This window comes from Gossypium hirsutum, chromosome D11, assembly GCF_007990345.1.
Source record: "Gossypium hirsutum isolate 1008001.06 chromosome D11, Gossypium_hirsutum_v2.1, whole genome shotgun sequence".
NCBI classification, from domain to species: domain Eukaryota; kingdom Viridiplantae; phylum Streptophyta; class Magnoliopsida; order Malvales; family Malvaceae; genus Gossypium; species Gossypium hirsutum.
In genome coordinates this window covers 10,225,018-10,244,964 of record NC_053447.1, presented here as the reverse complement: position 1 = coordinate 10,244,964, position 19,947 = coordinate 10,225,018, and the positions used below count along the sequence as shown (strand labels likewise).

At 33.5% G+C, this 19,947-nt stretch overlaps 1 protein-coding gene and 1 long non-coding RNA gene across 2 annotated transcripts; both read right to left on the bottom strand.

The window, feature by feature from the left end:
* Positions 1 to 10,284: 10,284 nt before the first annotated feature.
* LOC121223731 (uncharacterized) lies at positions 10,285 to 11,707 on the bottom strand. Its single transcript, XR_005921075.1, has 3 exons — positions 11,334 to 11,707; positions 11,115 to 11,225; positions 10,285 to 10,757 (listed from the first exon to the last, which is right to left on the bottom strand). It is a non-coding gene; the product is annotated as an uncharacterized lncRNA (long non-coding RNA).
* A 6,008-nt stretch (positions 11,708 to 17,715) lies between these two features.
* On the bottom strand, positions 17,716 to 19,709 carry LOC107912230 (transcription factor MYB61). Its single transcript, XM_016840314.2, has 3 exons — positions 19,224 to 19,709; positions 19,001 to 19,130; positions 17,716 to 18,913 (listed from the first exon to the last, which is right to left on the bottom strand). Exons 1-3 carry the CDS (start codon positions 19,354 to 19,356, stop codon positions 17,851 to 17,853), a joined length of 1,326 nt encoding a protein of 441 aa, XP_016695803.1. The 5' UTR covers positions 19,357 to 19,709; the 3' UTR covers positions 17,716 to 17,850.
* Between the last annotated feature and the right edge of the window lie 238 nt (positions 19,710 to 19,947).

Here is a 19,947-nt window from a genome sequence, read left to right as displayed (position 1 = left end):
ATCTTTTCTGATCATGCAGCTTTGAAATATTTGATAGGGAAGAAGGAGGCAAAACCTCGACTAATTAGGTGGATTCTACTTCTGCAAGAATTTGATTTTGAAATCCGGGATAAGAAGGGATGCGAAAACTTAGTAGCTGGCCATCTGAGTCAATTACCGATTCCGGTAGATGACACACCATTGAAAGACAACTTCCCAAATGAAAACCTGTTTTCAGCAAATGCGGTTCATCCTTGGTACACAGACATAGTGAACTATCTCGTCACAGGTACTATACCTTCAGAATTACCAAGGTCCAGAAAAGATAAGATGAAAAAGGATGCTCGATATTACATTTGGGACGATTCTTACCTATGGAAGCATTGCTCCGATCAGGTAATTCGACGGTGTGTAGCAGAAATAGAGGTACAGTCTATCTTAACTTTTTGTCATTCTTATGCATGTGGAGGACACTTTGGACCTAAACGTACCACACATAAAATTCTCGAGTGTGGACTATTTTGGCCAAACATATTTCGTGATGCCTTCTTATTCTGCAAAACCTGTGAAAGATGCCAAAAAGTCGGTAACCTTAGTCATCGAAATGAGATGCCCCTTACTCCTATTCATATTTGCGAAATTTTTGATGTGTGGGGCATCGATTTTATGGGTCCTTTTATTTCTTCTTTTGGAAATTTTTATATACTCTTAGCTATTGATTATGTTTCTAAGTGGATAGTGGCGAAAGCCACTCGTAATGATAATGCTAAAACTGTGGTTGACTTTCTTAAAAGTTCTATCTTTTCCAGGTATGGAACTCCACGAGCATTAATCAGTGATAGAGGAACTCATTTTTGCAATAAGCTCGTAAGTGCACTTATGGAGAAATACGGAGTGACTCAACGAATTTCTACCGCTTACCATCCACAGACAAACAGACAGGCTGAAGTGTCGAATCGAGAAATCAAGTCCATCTTGGAGAAGACTGTTAAACCAAACAGAAAGGATTGGAGCTTGAGATTGAATGACGCACTTTGGGCTTATAGGACAGCTTACAAGGGACCAATCGGCATGTCACCTTATCGACTCGTTTTTGGTAAACCATGCCATCTCCCAGTCGAATTAGAGCACAAGGCATTTTGGGCAGTTAAACAATGTAATATGAAGATGGAGACTGCAGGAAGAACTCGGAAGTTGGACATTCAAGAACTCGAGGAAATTAGAAACGATGCATATGAAAATGCTCGAGTTTATAGAAAAAAGACGAAGTCGTTCCATGATAAGATGATCACTAGGAAGCAGTTTTCATTAGGACAAAAAGTTCTCCTATACGACTCCACCTTAAAAATCTTCGCTGGTAAGCTTCGATCCAAATGGATAGGTCCATTTACTATCACTAATCTATTCTCAAATGGTGCAGTGGAAATTCAAAGCGAAGAAACCCGAAAGTGCTTTAAGGTGAATGGTCAACGACTGAAACCCTTCTACGAGAATTTTCAAATACACACAGTTGAGGAGATTGTTCTCGAAGAGCCCAAAACTTGAATAACACAGGTCGTCGAGCTAAACGACGTTAAACAAAGCGCTGTTGGGAGGCAACCCAAATTTTCTTTTCTATGCAAATAAAATTTTTGGTAAAATGGAAAATGGAAATGCATGTCAAGGATTAGTTCTGTTGAAGGAAAGACTTGGTACTTAAGTATGTTCATTGTGACTCACCTCTCTTTCCTGGGAACTTACTTGGTGCATTTATCACGACTGTTTTACCAAATCTCGTAATCTTGGTTTTTAATAATTTATTTCTCGAGTTTATAGCTTAGCTAATAAATTTGAAAAAAAAACATTTTAATTTTCCTATTATTATTATTTATTTTTACTATTTTATTTTTGCAGGAAAACATTCCAAGACAAAATTAAATTCCACATGTCAACCCACAAAATTCTTTTTTCAGTTAAGGCCCACTCTACCTACGAGACCGCCCTTCATGACGTTGAAATACATGGGGAGTTTCTTTTTCTCTCTTTCTCCTACTTATCTTTACTTTTATTTTTTAAATTACATTGGGACAATGTAAAATAAGTAGGGGGAGGGAAACATAAATTGGTTCTAATTTGCTTATTTGTCGTGGCTATTTTTGTATGTTTTTAGTAAAAGGTAAATTTTTCTTTTAATTGGGATGGTTCACTTATGGTTTGACCTATTTAACTATATAATTCTTTACACATGAAACTTTTCAATAACCTAGACTTAGTGGGTAAGAAATTTTTGGAAATTATGAGTTTGCTTGATTGCCTACCTTTTATCATATGTCATATCTGTCAAAAAAAAAGAAAAGAAAATGAAGAAAATAATAATACTCCTCTGATACGAATGTTAAGAGTGAACAATTGGGGTTGTGCATCGGGCTGAGTAACCGGAACGTGGTGCTTGGGTTGTCATCACATCTCGCGTAAAAAGGTTCGTGTGGCTGTCCAATTTATTTGCACTCACTCCGCTGACAAGTTATTATGAGTAGGGCGAAATAACCCGCTTAGAGACGTGCGAATTGAGTAACCGGAACATGGTGCTTGGGTTGTCATCATGTCTCGCGTCAAAAATTCGATAATGTCCTAAGTACAAAAATAAATAAATAAAATAATAAAATGAAAGATAAGTCTATCAAGCTCTCATAAATTCTGAAATATATTTACTTATTGCTTAGGCTAGGTTATTTGAGTTGTTAATGTGCTAGGATTGAATTGTTGAATTGTGCAAACCATGAGTATCAAGTCCTATTTTGGAGAAATTTTTTCCTTTTGCAGATACATACAAAATGCTCGAGGACTAGCATAAGCTAAGTAGGGGGAATTGATTAAATACTAAAATTGCATATTTTATGTAATTAATTTGGTATATTTATGAGAATGCACCACTAATTTTGCCATATTTATTGAATTTTGTGCAGGAATGTAATTTGGGGCTAAATAGAAGAAAAAGGAAACAATTGGGCTGAATTGAAGAAAGAAGCGAAAAAGGAAGGCCAAACAAGATTAATTAGCTGAAATTTTTGAGTTAGTGGGAGAATATTTTGGGATTTATTTTATTTTGGGATATTTTTTCCTTAATTTCCTATGACTAGTTGGCTCCTAATTTAGTAAATCAACTAGTATAAATAGAGCTTGTATTGTTCATCATTTGATCAATCAAAAATATTTTAGCTTTTGTCTTTCAATTCTCTCCTTTCTCACGTAACCTTTGTTATTTCTTAGTTTGCTTTCCTTCAATTTTCATTAGTTCCAGTAGCCTACCATCCATTTCACCTTTATTTTCAACTTTTCACAAATTTATTTATTGTCTTTAGTTTCTTTAACTTTCAATTCCTAAAAACTTCCAGCTTTTACTACTTTCCAATTACAACACCTTTTTCAAATTCCTTTTTTCAACCACCCCCATTCTCAATCACATCACCCATCTTTTCACATTTTCTACCTTAATTAATTTATCAAATACCAACATGTCCCAAACCTTAGCCAACTAAACCCATTTTCAGCTTTAGGCCGAAATTAACCTCGTCAAAACCCGTGAGTTACGAACCCGAGCCATTTAACTCCTAAAATTCCAGTACTTATTACTTCACCGGATAAGAGTATGATTTTGTCAGCTCATAAAGTCAGATCAACACTAAGTCAAAAAAGATGTCGTTTGATTTGGTGTGATTAGACGTACAGTTGGAATTCCGAAAAGAACGTTTCTAATCGGTTTTCTGTGAACACATTGGCGTGCCAAGTGGAGGCTGCTGTTTGGTTCCGTCAAGGGAAGTAGTAACTGGATTTAAATGTCCCACGCGGTTGAGGGCATTGGTTCTAGCTAGGCTCTTCTAGAACGCAAAGCTGCCGGAGTTCTAAATCACGAACGTTTCTTGGTTGTTCGATCGGTAAGAGTTAGTTATTGGACGTTCCATAACTAATTTACACAAGGAAGAGTTGGTGTCTGAGGCGTCCTTGGTAGCTATAACTAGCTTATTGGAAAAGATGAGTTCATCCAATTTCGAGGATCGGTTCAAAGACGAGGAAAATTCGCGCCTAAAGCTGAGCTCATTCTAATTAATTCTTCTTAATATTTATTTCACGGTTTTTATTATTCTGTTTTCAACTTTTACTTTTGACATTATTTTTCTGTTAATTTCAGGTTTTCAGATTTTTATCCCCCGAACGTCTTGGGCACGACAGCTGCCCCGACAAAAATCTGGTCAAGAGAGGAACAATTTGCAGTAAACCAGTCTCTGAGGGATCGACCCTACTCCCTATACTGCATAATTTGCGAACTAAGGCGTAGGTTTATATTGGTGGATTCGACACCCATCACTTCACCCAACTTTTAATAACATTTGTCATGCTACTCATTTTAATGAAGTAGAGTATGATGAGGCATAACAAATCTCTTTTCAAATTTAGGGTAACATACCCAGAAAAAACTAAAGGATAAACCATATAAATGATTTCCTAAAGAAAAAGAGGAACATGTGTCGTAAAGAGCAATTTGAGTAAATCCCATTCAGCAAGGACATCGAACTCAACCAATCAGCAGTAGGGAACAATTACACCTACACATCATCACACTCTCTCATGCTTCAAGATATCCACTCTAGGATGAGGGCCAACCCTTGCTTTCATTCTCGCATAACTACTCCAGTTCCTTCTTTTTTTACTCAAGCATTGCATAATGTTTGGGGGCATAAGCTCCAATGTCCTTTCATTTTGTAAATCATCTTCCTCTTAGAGCTATGTCATATTAATTGAAACAATTTTCAATATTTCCCTTATTTTTATTACAAAACATGTTCCAAATTTATACTATTGTTGTTTAATTAGTTTTCTGATTTTAATTACTTGTTAGCAAAACATTTTTAGCAATTAATCTCGAGTGAACCTCAAACTTCAAAATTTTGATTCCTAAATGATATTTTATATATATATAACTAGTTTTTTTTATTCCATACGATGTACGGATGAACTATATGTATTAACTAAAAAATATTAAATTTATTTATAAAAATAATACATTTTTACAAATAATATATTTTAAATAATGTATAAAATATTGTCTATTATGAATTTTTTAAATACTATATTTTAGTACCGTAAAAATATTTATATTGTACGCTATAAAAATTTTAAAATTGTATAGATATTGGTTAAATTTTGAATAATTGTATAAATAATTTATTATAAATTCTATATAAAAATTTAAAATTTTATTAATATGTTTTTTTAGATTAATTAGTTTAAAAATTAGTATAAATAAATTTTCATACCAATTATAAGCTTAAAAAAGTATTCCAATGAAAATTTATTATAAGTACATTTTTATACCAATTATAATCCTTGTAATGAGTTGAAATTGGTTACAATAATTAAATGATAAATTAAGAAGATAAACTTTGCACTTAATTGAAAATATTTAAAACAAATTAAAATTAAATTATATGCCTAAACAAAAGTTTAAGAAACTAATATGAAAATGTCTCAAACCCCATTCACTCTTTTTGGAGGCTGCATGTTTTTAATTTCCAATAAAAACTTATTATAATGTTGAGCGTATCGGTAATATTTGATGCATGAATTAATGATAAATTAGTTAATCATTTAATTATGGAATTTTTTTTTGAAGATCCACCTTCAGCAACTTCTCTAACAAAGGTAGTATATGTAAAATGCATGTAATGCATAATATAATTATTAATGGTTACTATTGCCCAAGTTGAAGTTACTTACTTCATATTACAAAAACATATATATAATAATTCTTTAGAGTTTGTTAAATAATTTAAAAAACGATTTATTTGATTATAAAATTACTTTTATAAAAGTATAAGTAGTAATAAACCATTTTATTTTCTTTTTATTTTGTTTTGAAAAATTCAATAAGCAATTTTAATATTTTCTTTATGAGAATAATTTATATCTAGACGATTTTAAGAATTAAAGTTTTAGGCACCAATCAAATAATGTCACATCATCCGTTTTTTAAAGAGAAAAACATTTTGGCCTGATAACCAGAGTGTTTACTGCCTTAGGAGTGGCCTGGGTTCAAGTCGAGTTAGTCGTGTTATTGTTAGGCTTTTGTCCTCCTCTTGTAATTCACGAAAAAAACAAGAAGAGAAAAAAAATTATTATACATTATTCTATCACATTTAAAAATTGACGATATACATCAATTTCTATTTTTTTATGGAATTGAGTCTATCTATTGACACGAAGTTTTGTCTGTCTTTTGACAACGGGTTTTCTCTTTTTTCTTCCTTTTTCTTCTTCGAAGTTTTGTTTCTTAGTTTTAGTGTGACAGTTTTTCTTTGTTTTTGAATGATGGAGGAGGAACTGACTAATATGAATTTAATTGATGAGGAGGAGGATGCGTTTCATGAGGAGGCTACGGTGGTGGATCAAAATTATCAATTCAGTTTGGTAGGATGATGCTTGACTGATAGTGTTGTTCATTTTCTATCTTTACGCAATACCATGGCTGATCTTTAGCATCCCATTGGGGGGATTTGTATTTCAGATTTAAGGGAAAAATGTTTCTTTTTCAATTTTTCCATGACGTTGATGTTTAAAGAGTGCTTTCTTAAACTCCATGATTTTTCAATAATCATTTACTAATCTTTCACAAAATTCAAATGGGGGAAGATCTGTTATTAGTTTCACTATATTTATCAGAGTTTTGGGTCCAAATACATGATTTGTCTCCAGGTTTGATGACGGAAACTATGGCCAAACAATTTGGGGATTTTTTGGGTCAATTTCTTAAATATCATACATCTATTCCGACAATGGGAATCAAAAAATTTATGCGCATTCGGATTCGTTTGGATGTGACAATTATGTTGAAAAGAAAGAAAAAAATTTAAATTGGCAAGGATCAGATTGTCTATGCTCGTTTTCAGTATGAGAAACTAAGTTTATTTTGCTTTATCTGTGGTAAAATCGGTCATGTGGAGAGTTTTTTCCCATTTTGGACCCGAATTGAGCCTTCAAAAATAGTCTATGGGTGGGATATTTCATTTCATGCAGTGGTGCGACGGCAGAACGCAACTGTGAGCAAATGGCTCCGTGAAGCAAACGGTTCAGAATGCAGACTGTTGGATATGAAAGAGATACTAAAGGCCGAATTTCAGGGAAAGAGAGGGATACTGGGTGCAACAATAGGGGTGATATGGAGAAATCGTATCTAAATCCTAATTTTATTCCTTTAGGATTTGGACAAAAGATATTAACTAAGGGGATTGACAATTGGCGAAACATGGACAATAAGGAGTTAAATGGGGCTGATAGTGATTCACTACTTTCTATGAAAGGTAAAAAACAACAATGGGTAGTGGGTGATATGATAATTTTTTCGGGGAATAATATTGAAAGAGGTCTTCACGATATAACGGCTAGCTCTGCAGGGCGGAGCAACCGAGTGTAATGAAACTTCTAAGCTGGAATGTCTGTGGATTGGGGAGACCACGAACTATTAATAAACTCAAAAATGGGTTAAGGGCCATTAATCCCCAGATTTTGATTCTTATGGAAACAAAATTAAATTAAAAAAGAAGAAGATAGAATAGTTAGGTTGAAATATGGTTTTGAAAACAGTATTAATATAGGGGAGATTGGATCAAAAGAAGGTTTATCTTTGGGTTGGAAAGGTAACTCTTTGATTATGCTTAAGAGTTATTCTCATTACCATATTGATGTTGATATTCATGATAATGAATGTGGAGAACCTTAGAGGCTAATGGGTTTTTATGGAAATCCTGATGAACGAAGTAGGCATAGGTCATGGGAATTGCTTAGACAATTGGGACATGATCAAATGGTCCATTGGCTTATGATTGGGGATTTTAACGAGATCATAATTTTATTTGAAAATAAGGGTGGACATCTTAGACCAGAATGACAAATGGTTGAGTTTCGAAGCGTTTTGGATGACTGCGGGCTTAATGATTTGGGTTTCATTGTAGGTGGTCTGCATGGGAGAAATGAAGATTCTTGTCAACTAATATAAGGGAAAGACTTGATAAGGGAGTTGCGACCTTGGAATGGATGAATCTTTGTTTAGGCTATCAAGTGGAGCATTTGAGTCATACTTTTTCAGACCACTGTCTGGTTCTTTTGGACACAACAGGAAAGCGAAGGGATAATAAGAGATATGGGGCTAAGTATTTTCGTTTTGAGGCCAGATGGTGTTTAGAACAATCTTTCGAAGAGTAAGTAAAAAGGAATTGGGACGATTCATCTGTTAGTATTCTGATTAAGCTAGCGAAAGTGAGACAGCAGTTCCAACAATGGAGTCGCTTAAGGAGCCGAGAGTAAAGGAAAACCCGAATGGATTTAAAGGAATGGTTGTTTGAACTTTATGGCAGGGATCAATATGATGAGATTTTGGCTAAAATTATAGATGTTTAGTAAAGCCTTAATTTGGAGGCTGATAAAAAAGAGATATTTTGGGAACAACGGGCTTGAGTTAACTGGTTGTAAAATAGGGATCGGAATATAAGTTTCTTTCACAAAGCAGCTGTTACTCGCTAAAATCGTAGTCGGATGACTAGATTGGAAGGGGGGATGGATGATGGGTTTCAAAGGATGAGGAGATGTTATAGATTGCTTTGAAGTATTTTGAAAACTTGTTTACGGCTTCAGAGACATGTGATGATGAAAGGTTGCTTGGGTTAGTGGGGAAACGGATCACAAAAAGCATGAATGACAAGCTGCTCAAACCTTTCACTGATGAGCAAATTGGGCATGTAGTTAAGACGATGGCACCCCTAAAGGCCTCGAGAATCGATGGTTTTCCAGTAATATTTTATCAAAGGTTTTGGCATCTTGTTGGACCTGAGATTTCTAATTATTGCTTGTCTGTTTTGAAAGGTGTAATTAATAAAACCCATATCATTTTAATTCCTAAAATTGAGAAACCGAAAAATCTCCTATAAGTTTATGTAATGTGGTTTACAAAATTATTGCGAAAGTCTTAGTGGAACGTATGAGTGCAATGTTGGGATATTGTGTTAATGAAGCCCAAGGGGTTTTTATCCCAAGAAGACATATTTGGGATAATGTTTTAATCGTTTATGAGGTCTTACATTCGCTTAAAATGAAAAAGAAAAGTAGAAAATGGAATTTTGCGCTTAAGCTTGATATGAGTAAAGCATATGATCGTGTTGAGTGAGAATTTTTGGCTAAAATAATATTTAGGTTGGGTTTTCATACTGATTGGGTTGTTCTCATTAGGAGGTGCGTCTGTTCTGTTTCCTATACTATGGGTATCAGTGAGGATACTAGCGATTGGTTTTCACTTTCGAGAGGGTTGAGACAAGGAGATCCACTCAGTCCTTATCTATTCTTAATCTGTGCAGAGGTTTTTTCTACACTACTACATGAGGCAAAACAAAAAGATCTGATGCGGGGTGCTCCAATTGGAAGGGAAAGGCTCTCGATTAATCATCTATTTTTTGCGGATGACTGTATTCTTTTTGGTAATGCCTCTTGTGAGGAAGCAAATACAGTTCGAAGCATTATTCTAGAGTACAAGTAGGTTTCGAGGCAACAGGTTAACTTTCATAAATCGCTTATTTATTTTGGTGCAAGTGTGGAGTCTAATGTAAGGGAGTCAGTTACCAACATTTTGGGTGTCCGTGTAGCTACAAATCCCGAGAAGTATTTGGGTTTACCAATGATAGTTGGAAGAAAGAAGAGGTGGGCTTTTGTAAATTTTGTTGATCGATTCAGAAAAAGAATTGATGGGTGGAGTTTACACTATCTCTCGATAGGGGGTAAGGAAGTATTCATTAAGTCGGTTTTACAAGCAATTCCTGTATATGTTATGCAGTGTTTTGCTTTGTCGAATATTTTATGTCTTAAGTTAGAGGGTATATTGAATACATTTTTGTGGTCTAATAACAAATCAACTAAAGGCATTCATTGTAGTAATTAAAATGTGTTGTGTAAACCTAAAGTTGTTGGTATGCTGGGATTTCAGGATCTTTTTTTTGTTCAATAAAGCTCTATTAGCAAAACAAGTTTGGTGTTTATTTTCCCAGCCCAGTTGCCTTTTACCAAAATTTTTAAAAGCCTGTTATTATCCATTCTCAGATATTTTGTCAGCAAAAATTGGTGCTTACCCTTCGTTTACCTAGAGGAGTATTTGTAGTGCTTGGGATCTGATTACAGAAGGATTAATTTGGGATTGTGAATGTTTGGAATGATCCATGGCTACCTGGTCCTAGAAGTAGTAGATTATCAGTTCAGAGTATAAATCCTTATTGGATTACTGTGAACCAGTTAATTGACGTTGAGTCAAATACCTGAAATAAGGAAGTGATCTACAGACTTATTGACAGAGACCAAGCGAAATGCATTTTCAACATTCCTCTTGCTAGCTCCAGATCTCATGATATGCTGGTTTGGAGACATAAAGCCACTGGGGAATATTCCGTGAAGAGTGGGTATAGGGTTTTAGTTACAAAAAAATTACAGAATACTGATTACAACCCTTCTACAGTAGACAAGTACAAGGATTTTTACAATTTACTTTGGGCTTTGCATTTACCAACTAAAGTGAAAATACATATGTGGAGGTTATTCAGTAATGTGCCTTATTTTAGCAATCTCATTAAGCGAAGGCTATATGTTGATGAAGCTTGTCCACAATGTAAGGAGGGTCCGGAGGATTCTAACCATTTGATGTGGTCCTGTGGTGTATTACAACAGCTTTGGGCTTCTCTAAATATCATGATTGCTCCAGTAGAGATTACCTTGAATTGCAAAGATCAGTTAGTAAATATTTTTAATGCAACAAATAAAAGTTCCAGACAACTTTTAATTATTTCCTTTTGGGCTTTGTGGCATAGAAGAAACAAAATGACACATGAAGGTCTTAAGATATCCATGCAGGAACTTTTAGGTTTTATTTGAGGTTATATACAGGAGATAATTTTGAGTCGAGTCTCTTTTTCCTCGTCTAGAACTATAGTGAAAGAGTTGTGGCTACCCTCTAATCCTAGTATTATTAAATTAAATTTTGATGCTTCTTTTCAAGGTAATTCTAAACCTCTATTGCAATAGTTTTAGCTCGAAATAACGAAGGAAAAATCATGGGAGCGTGTACTTACCCATATGAGGGAGTGGTAGATGCCTTTATCGCAGAAGCTAGGGCCTGTGAAAGGGCTATGTTGTTTGCGATTGACATGGGTTTTAGGAGTATACTTCTGGAAGGGGATTCTCTGTCGATTGTTAAAAAACTCAAGTCAGATGGGGAGGACAGATCCATTCTCAGACCGATTTCTCAAAGCATTCGACTCTTAGAAAGCCATTTTGTGGAAGTTACTTACCATTTTGTTCTAAGAGAAGATAACAGGTCGGTACATAATTTAGCACTGGAAGGACGTCGACGCCAAACATCTTGCTTCTGGGTTGATGGGGCTCCAGATTCGGTTGAAAAGGTGGTGGACGAGGACTGAACTGCTTGGCTTCAACACCGCTAAGAAATCTTTGTTAAGCTTTGAAGATGGAGAAGGTTCAGAGAAATCTCCATGGTTGGTTTTCAAGGAAGTATCTTTCTTCCGGTTTGGCTATAGAGAGTAGTAGTTGTGGAAGATGAGGATAATGGCTGGTATTCTCTGATGAGTTTTTTTAGTGTTTGGTTTGGGGTGTTTTTCTAGAGTTAATGGTTTTCCGCTTTGTGTGTGCTTTATTTTGCTTTGATGGTTGGTCTTTTGATTTTAGGTCTTTTCATTTGCCTATAGTGTGTTAATTTATCAAACTTTCTTAAGCCAAATACCTATTAAATGAATATTAGTTTTCTATGCAAAAAAAAAATGAGGATATAACATTATTTGATTAACACTTTTAAGATAATCTTAATATAAATTATTCTCAATTAATAATTAACCCCAGGAAAACTGGAATCATATGCAAACCTTCATTTTATTTTTGTTTTTAATATTCCAAATCAAATCTAGTAAAAGAATATGATATTATGATGGGATTTTGACTAATATAGGGCAAAAAAGAACAAGGGAAAATTGTTTGGGAAACTGTGAATGTGAATTATACAGCACACTGTTGTTTTTTTTGTCATTTATTATAAAAAGTCAGCTTTGTGGAAGGGAAGGCATTGGTACAAATTTGAAGGTCCCCAGATATTTTGGCAAATATAAATGTGGGAAGATTCCTAAAATTGCTGGAGCAGACCACCTCCAACATTCAACTTAACTTTTCTCTATTCAGGGACTCACCCAACGATTGAACAAAGAAAATATTCCATGATTGCCTTTTCATTTTCCCTTTCTACATGTATATAAACTACTCACCGCTATCCGTGCTTGAATCAGGATCATAACTTTTGATACCCAAAAATAATGTTGCTCTCCAATCAGACTTCAACACTTAAACTCCACAACATACAAGAAAATGTCCTCAAAGTCTGGGCTAAACCATATTATACAATTGATTGCCGACAGTGGAGATAGAAAGCGATGTACAGTGGGCTCCAAAAGCCCCTCCCAACAATGCATTGTTTGGTTAGGGGAAGAGTGTCGTGGAGGAACATATATTAATATTTAATTAAAAAAGGAAACATGGCCCAGATTTTCTTGGTCAAGAAAACCATGTGATATTCTATTGTATTGTTGAGTTATATATAAATTTGGTTGGGCCAACGGGGGTAGAAAAATGGTGCAGGGTGGAGTCTGGAACTTGGAATATGTAGCTCATCCGGGTTGGTTCAATCATTCAACAGATTTTTACAGCATAAGGGGAAAAAGTGTTTTTTTAAGTAAAAAGAGTAATGAAAACAACAGCTTTGTTGTGTAGTAATTGAAAATGGGTGTGGGGATGTGTGGGTGTCCCCTTGATGGGTAGTATAGTTCCAGATGAGCGACAAGAGTCTTGATATAAATCCTAAATTATTCACTCTTCGCTTATTATTTGACCAATGAAATCGATTGCTTATTTGTGGGTTGTGAGAAAGCAAATGAAATGCCAAAAAAAGGGTAAAAATAAATAACATAAAGAAGAGGGAACTATTGACTGAAGAAAAAGTCAAGGACAGTGTCACGTGGTGATGGGGCCCCTGGATTCTCAAACTTATTTATCTCATGCCAACTTATATTATTAGTTTTTGTTCAAATTATATTAAATTTACAATAAAATTACTCATCATTTCATTAAAATATATGGTACTCAACCATTTTTTAAAAGAATATATATATATATATATTTTTCTAAATTATCAATAATTTAAAAATAAATTATAATGTTGTCATTATTTGAATAAATTTTTAAAATATAAATTTTTTTTGAATTGAATGTTTTTTTGCCAAAACTTTTTAATTGAATTAAATATAAGTTAATTTAATCTCGTTCCGGAATTGAATATCAAATTAATTCAAATCCAAGAGCTAATGATTGGTCATGAAATGTATTCCATTTTTATAGATGGAGATCGAACCTCCAACCTTACGATTAAGGGATGAAGTGAACAATTAACACATCATATCTCATGAATAAGTTTAGCTTATTATTGTATCTCTTTTCTATATATGCATGGTAGTGATATCGGATTTTTTATATCTCATCAACCCGTAAAATATATGCATGTTTATATTATATTATTGAATTAGTATTTGATATATTTATTATTAAATTTTCTAACTTCATAAATAGAGTTAATAATAATGTGTTTTATTTATTTAATTTTTAATATTTTAAATATAAATTAAAGATAATGATAATTTTTAAACTTGCGATTTTTAAAAAAATTGTGCCAAATAATTATCCATATTATATATCTTAAATTTTTTAAATTGTAAAATAGTAATGGTTATGTTTCTATTGAGTTGGATGGTGGTGGTTGGTAGGGGTGTGCAAAAAATATTTAAAATCGAAAAAAATTGAAGTAAATTAAATTGAGAATTTTTTCGGCTTTGACATTATAAACGGAATAAGTCATAACCCATGAGGCCAAAAGCTCAAAACTCATTTACATATCTAAATTTAAATTTAAACCTTAAATTCAAATACCTATTAAAACTCAACATTCTTAACAGCCTAAACCCATTAAATTTTAAAACTCAATAACCATTAATATTTAAAACCCAAATTGATAATTCAATTTTTGTATGATATTCATTTTAATTTTTATTATTTAAAATATAAAAAAAACTCAAATGGATATATATTTATTAAAAACAGTAGAATACATGCAAATTGTATGTTGGCCGTGTAAGAAAATAAATAATTTTTGAGTTTATTAGAATTTTTTGATTTATTTTTTAAAATATTTTTATAATGAATTTGAAATAAAAATAAAATTAAAAGAAGTATAGCATATTAAATTAAAGAAAGATGGCAATTGTGTGAAAAGATTGAAAGAAATAAAATTATAAATACTTCAAATAGAAATCTTTTTCCAACTAAAAAAATTAAAAATCGAACTGAAAAGTTGTATTGGGTTTATTTAATTTTACTTGCTAAATCGGTTTAATTTATTTAATTTTTTACTATAAAAAAATGGAACCAACCCAATACATAAATACCTAAACTTTCAGCCGTAATTGAAGCAGCTATTGAGACAAATTAGAGGGTGAGGTGTGAGTTGAGTTTTGGGCCAATTTGAGGCAGCCACTCCAATACTTTAATCAACTACATGCTTCCAATTTTCCATTCATATTTTGTTGATTTATTCAATAACCTCCATTACTAATTTATGGGTTATATAACAAATTTACTATCTTAATACTGAAATTTAAATAAACTTGATACTCAAATTTTTATGTGATTGAATGTTGTAATTAAACTTTGAATTTTATTAAATTTTCATCAAATTTTTATTTTTTAAATTAAATTTTACTGTCTAATATTAATTCTGATGGTTTCAAAAAAAAAATTTACAAGAAAAATGTTCTTTCAAATTTCAAATATTTTATTTTAATGGTCAACTATAAGTTAATTTATCAAATATTAATAAATTATCTTAATTTTTATCCAGTGAAGGAAGACCTGAAAATTTAAAAATATATAAAGAAAAAATAAGTTTACTTTTCATTAAAACCTTTTTTTATTAATTTTAAATATTACACCAATTAATTTATTATTTTTAACTATTAAAATAAAATAAAATATAAAAATAATTTGTATTAAATCTTGTCTCAGGTTATTTTAATTTGCACATTAACCTTAATTTATTTATGCTGAATGAATATTAATAAAGGTTTTTCATTTTCTATTGTGTCTGTACAATTTGATTACAAATAATTAATATTTTCGTTTTTTTTTCTGGATAATCAATATAGCCAAAGAATAATTGATTTCCCTATAAAAACAGTGCGATGCCTTAACTTGAAAAAAGAAAAAGAATAAGAAAGGAATTATATGAGCTTAAATTATGATTCATTTTTGTCGATTGAGTTATAACTTGATTGGCATAAATATTGTTATTAATGTAAGAGAAAGTGAATTTTAATGTACTGAAGTACATTATTCTCCTATGAGTAGTGCTAGGCATTATCCAATAATATATATGAGAAGGCTGTCACTTTCCTGTGTTTGAGAATGAGGGGATTAATGCTTATTTTATTACCCACAAATGATATATATCCAAGCCTTGCCTTGTGGAACAGACAGTGAAATCAATACCTGCGATAGGGGAAGCAAATGAAAAACCCGCAAGCACAGTAAGCCTTTTTATTCAGAAATCTAGATTTTGTCAATTATGAAAATAAAGCTTCACTGGGTCAACAAATTTTCTCCTTTTTAAAGCAGGATATATAATGCCATTGCAAGAGTCTAGCTTCTCAATACTATTTCATCATTTTCAAAACAACCGACATTGCTGAAACGTTGCTTATAAGTTTTTCTCTTTAATTGATCCTATCTTCTATTCACCTCTCTCTTACTTTATCAGTAGTGTTTTAAACTCCAGTTGGCTTCCCCTTTTTTGCTCATAATTTCATCTCTGATCTCATCTTTTTCTTTGCTTTGTTAACCCTATTCTCATTACCCCAACCTGTTGCAGTTTCATCATACTCAAATAAGTTGCTAAACTTTATTATCAATATGTTCCTGCTATAAATGTAAATAACAAAAACAAACCCTTTTTGGTTTCTCTCTAGTTTGATTGTTTCGGTTCGGCCCGTCAATTACCAATGTGAGTGTCTAGGGTTTGAATTTGAAGTATGTTGGTTTGCTGAACGAAGTGTTTCTTGTGTTGATGTTAGTGTCTTAAAAGAAGCTACAAGACACAGCACTACTTACATGGCCCTTATTCCATCGCACGTCACTTTCCCATGCACGCTCTCCCTTGCTAACTAATTAAATTCATTTCTCCTTTTCCTTATCTGATCGTCAACTTCTTCTTCTTCTTCTTCTTCTTCTTCTTCTTCTTCTTCTTCTTCTTATTTCAAAAAAAAGAAAAGAAAAGAAAAGGCCATGCTCTTATAGTCTTGAGGGGGCCAGTGGTGGGGTTTAATACCTTCATTGAGTCTTGAAAATGTGGTTTCTATGGACATACATACATACATACATACATTATGGTTGCCTTCCCTTACGGTGATTGAGTTTTCTTAACGTTTGTATTGAAGTTGACAACATCTTTTGATTGAGAAAAAGAATTACTAATTGAATAATTAATGTAAATCTTTTTATTAAAAAAACAATATTTTATTATGATTATTACATCTATTCTAGTATCGATTACTTGTTCGGTTGGGAATGAGTTATTTCAAATTCCAACTTAACCCTATTATAATAATGGTTAAAATATTACATACTTTCTATAAATTTAAATTTTAGTCCTTTTATTTTTTAGATATCAAATTTCAACCCCAATTGTTAATATTATTAAAATTATTTTATTCAATTCAGATTTATTACAATGCTATTTTTTATAATTACATTGCTAAAAGAAGTATTTTTCTTTTATTTCAAAATGTTACACGAATAAATTTAATAAAAAATTAGTGTTAACAATTGAATCTGAATTTTAAAATCTAAAAAAATAGAGGTACTAAATTTCGAATTTGTGAAGAGTACAAAGAGCTATGACATATTTTAACCTATAATTATTAAAAAAATATAAATAATAATTTAGAATTAAGTTACAAAATTCATTTTTAAAACATAGTAGGATATTTGAAGCCCAATCCGTCATGTCGGGCCGAATCTTCTTGCAACTCATGAACAAATTTGTATATTATAACATCAAGTCCTAGAAAAAAAAGGAAAAAAAAAAAAAGGGGAACAAAGTGATAAAGCTGTTATAAAAGCGATTACGATTTCTTTGTTTCGTCTAAAACAATGATAGACAACCACTTTTGAGTGTTGGAACTGGAAAAAGAGTGTGCTGACAAAAGAAGCTTCACGTGTTCTTCAATTAATATCTGTTTTTCAATTGAAAAAGCAAATGTAATCCCCCACCCCCAAAAAGTTCAAAATATTAAGAAAGGAATGCTAAAACCCCCCATGGATGAACTTGAAATCTATACTCATACTCTGACCAAAAAAGAAAACCCCATAAATATATACTATATATTTTTATCAACAGTTGTTTACATGTAGAATTGCAACATTCCAATTCTCAAATAGGCCATTTGCAAAGTGGCAAAGACGACTAAAAGACACTGCAACAAAGCCTTATTCTGCAGTTCTACCCCACAAAGCAAAAAAAAAAAGAGAAAGAACAGAAGCTAATAACAAGATTGATTTGCTCACAGGTAGTCCAAAAGCAGAGGTGATAATTAATTTTTGTATCAGACCTATATACACCAGAATTAAAAAGAAAATGAAAATGAAAAATCTGTGGTACACACCTTATACATGAGCATGCCATTAGTTCAAGTTTGATGCTTCCTAAACATGTCCATAAGCTGCTGTAAGTCTGTGGATGTCCTTAGCAGCACACATATTGGGATTTTGTAAAGGTTCTTGCTGCTGTTGCTGTTGATTATGAGTCCACATACTGTTTGATGAATTATTAGTGAGGAAATGTGTTTCTGATTTGATGTCCATGTTGTACAAGGACTGTGGAGTTTGATTTTGCAAAGCAGCGGCCATTAGCAATGGGTTATTCAGATATTCGCTCCATTTTATATCTTCTGCTTGACTTTCCATTAGATGGAGTGGAGCCTCTTTCTCTGGTGTGCTACAATCTGGTAATCCCCAAGAGGAGCTATTATTGTCGTAGAAGGAACTATTGCTTTGCAGCTCAGTGCTGTTGCTGCTGCTGTTACTGTTGTTGTTAGCGGAGGCACCCGTTTCCCAATAGCGGGAACCATTCACGGTGAACGAGGCCATTGAAGGACTATCAGCGACGGAAGGCTTGTACCCCATAGAAGCAGACAGAAACGAAGCCGTTAATGGTGGGAGAAAACTGGACATCGCTGCTGAAGAAAATTCGGAATTGATATCGAAAGCTTGGGTAGTTTGGGTGAACCAGGGAGTAGGGTTGGAGGTAGATGAGAGCCTGGCATTGGACGCATAGTTCAATTGGTGAACTGGAAGATGCCCCACCAAATCAGAAGGCTGGCTGTTGGTCGAGAATTTATCCAGAAAGAAGCCTTTGCTGGCTGTAGTAGTAGATGCCATCAAATTGGTGGTGGTGTTGCCATTGTTATCGCTGCTGTTCACTGTCTTGGTGGGAGAACCTTCCATTTCCAGTTGGTAACCTCGTGGAGTAACTGGTGATGTTCCAGGTTTAGGATTGTTGGTGTTGATGTTCAATTCACTTGAAGCCATATCCTTGCTGTTGGTGCGTGGTTGACTCTTGTCTTCACCATGTTCAACCTCTGAGAGGGGTTTGTGAGTGACAGGGTCAATGCCTCGCTGCCTAAGCTTCTTCTTTAAGCAAGAGTTCCATAGGTTTTTAATTTCATTGTCGGTTCTTCCTGGCAATTGTGCCGCAATTTGGGACCACCTGAGGAGGAATCAATACAACGCAAAGAATGTTAATAGAAAAAGTGTATAAAATCCAAGAAAAGAAAGGATGAGAAAGAAAGGATACCTATTCCCCAAAACTGCATGAAGTTCAATTATGAGGTTTTCTTCTTCTTGAGAGAATGTACCTCTCTTTAAATCAGGCCTTAAATAATTAATCCACCTTAACCTGCAGCTTTTTCCACACCTCTGCAGACCTGCCAAATTTGTCATAAATTCGGAACAAATTCATCAACACTCTGCTTCTGCCTAACATGGAAAAAGGAAGCTAAGGATGGTTGAAAAGTTACCAGCTTGTTTAGGGACAGAGCTCCAGCAACCATGGCCGTACTTGGTAATATGCCTCAAGAGCTTCTCATCTTCTTCGGGAGACCAAAGACCTTTCCTTAGCTTCTGCTTGTAACAGCAAGAGTGCCTCCCCATTTTCAGACCAGACCAGATTACAAGGAGGAAGAGACCTTTCTTAAAACAGCAGCTTTACTGAATCCTAGGCGAGATTGTCAGCAATGACCAAGGCTGCTTCTCTACAGTATCTTTGAATGCTTTGGTAAGAAAATAAAAATGCAAGAGAGAGAGAGAGAGAGAGAGAGAGAGAGAGAGAGAGAGAGGGAGCGAGGTGGAGGCTAGAAAATGAAGTAGCCAGTGAGAAAAGGAGTTGAATTAATATAAGAGGAGACTCTCCAAGCAGAAAAGTCGCATTCATTAAGTGTTATAGTTTCTCTCTCGACCCCTCCCCCCATTATTTTATTTTATTACAAAAGCTACGGCTGTCTGAATATAGAGAAAAGGATGGTAATGTTTGTAATTACATTCTAATAATAATAAATACTCCCTGTTCTTCCATTTATTTATTTTCACCTTATCATTTCTTCTCCGTAGGGGTGGAGATAGAAGTGAATAGTCTCAGTTGCATGTGTCTCATCAATGGTCTGAGAATTAATGTTGTGTGCAGGGATGGTGGGACATTTTTGTCTGATATATTTTACTGTAAGGAAGATGAAAAACAGAAGTTTG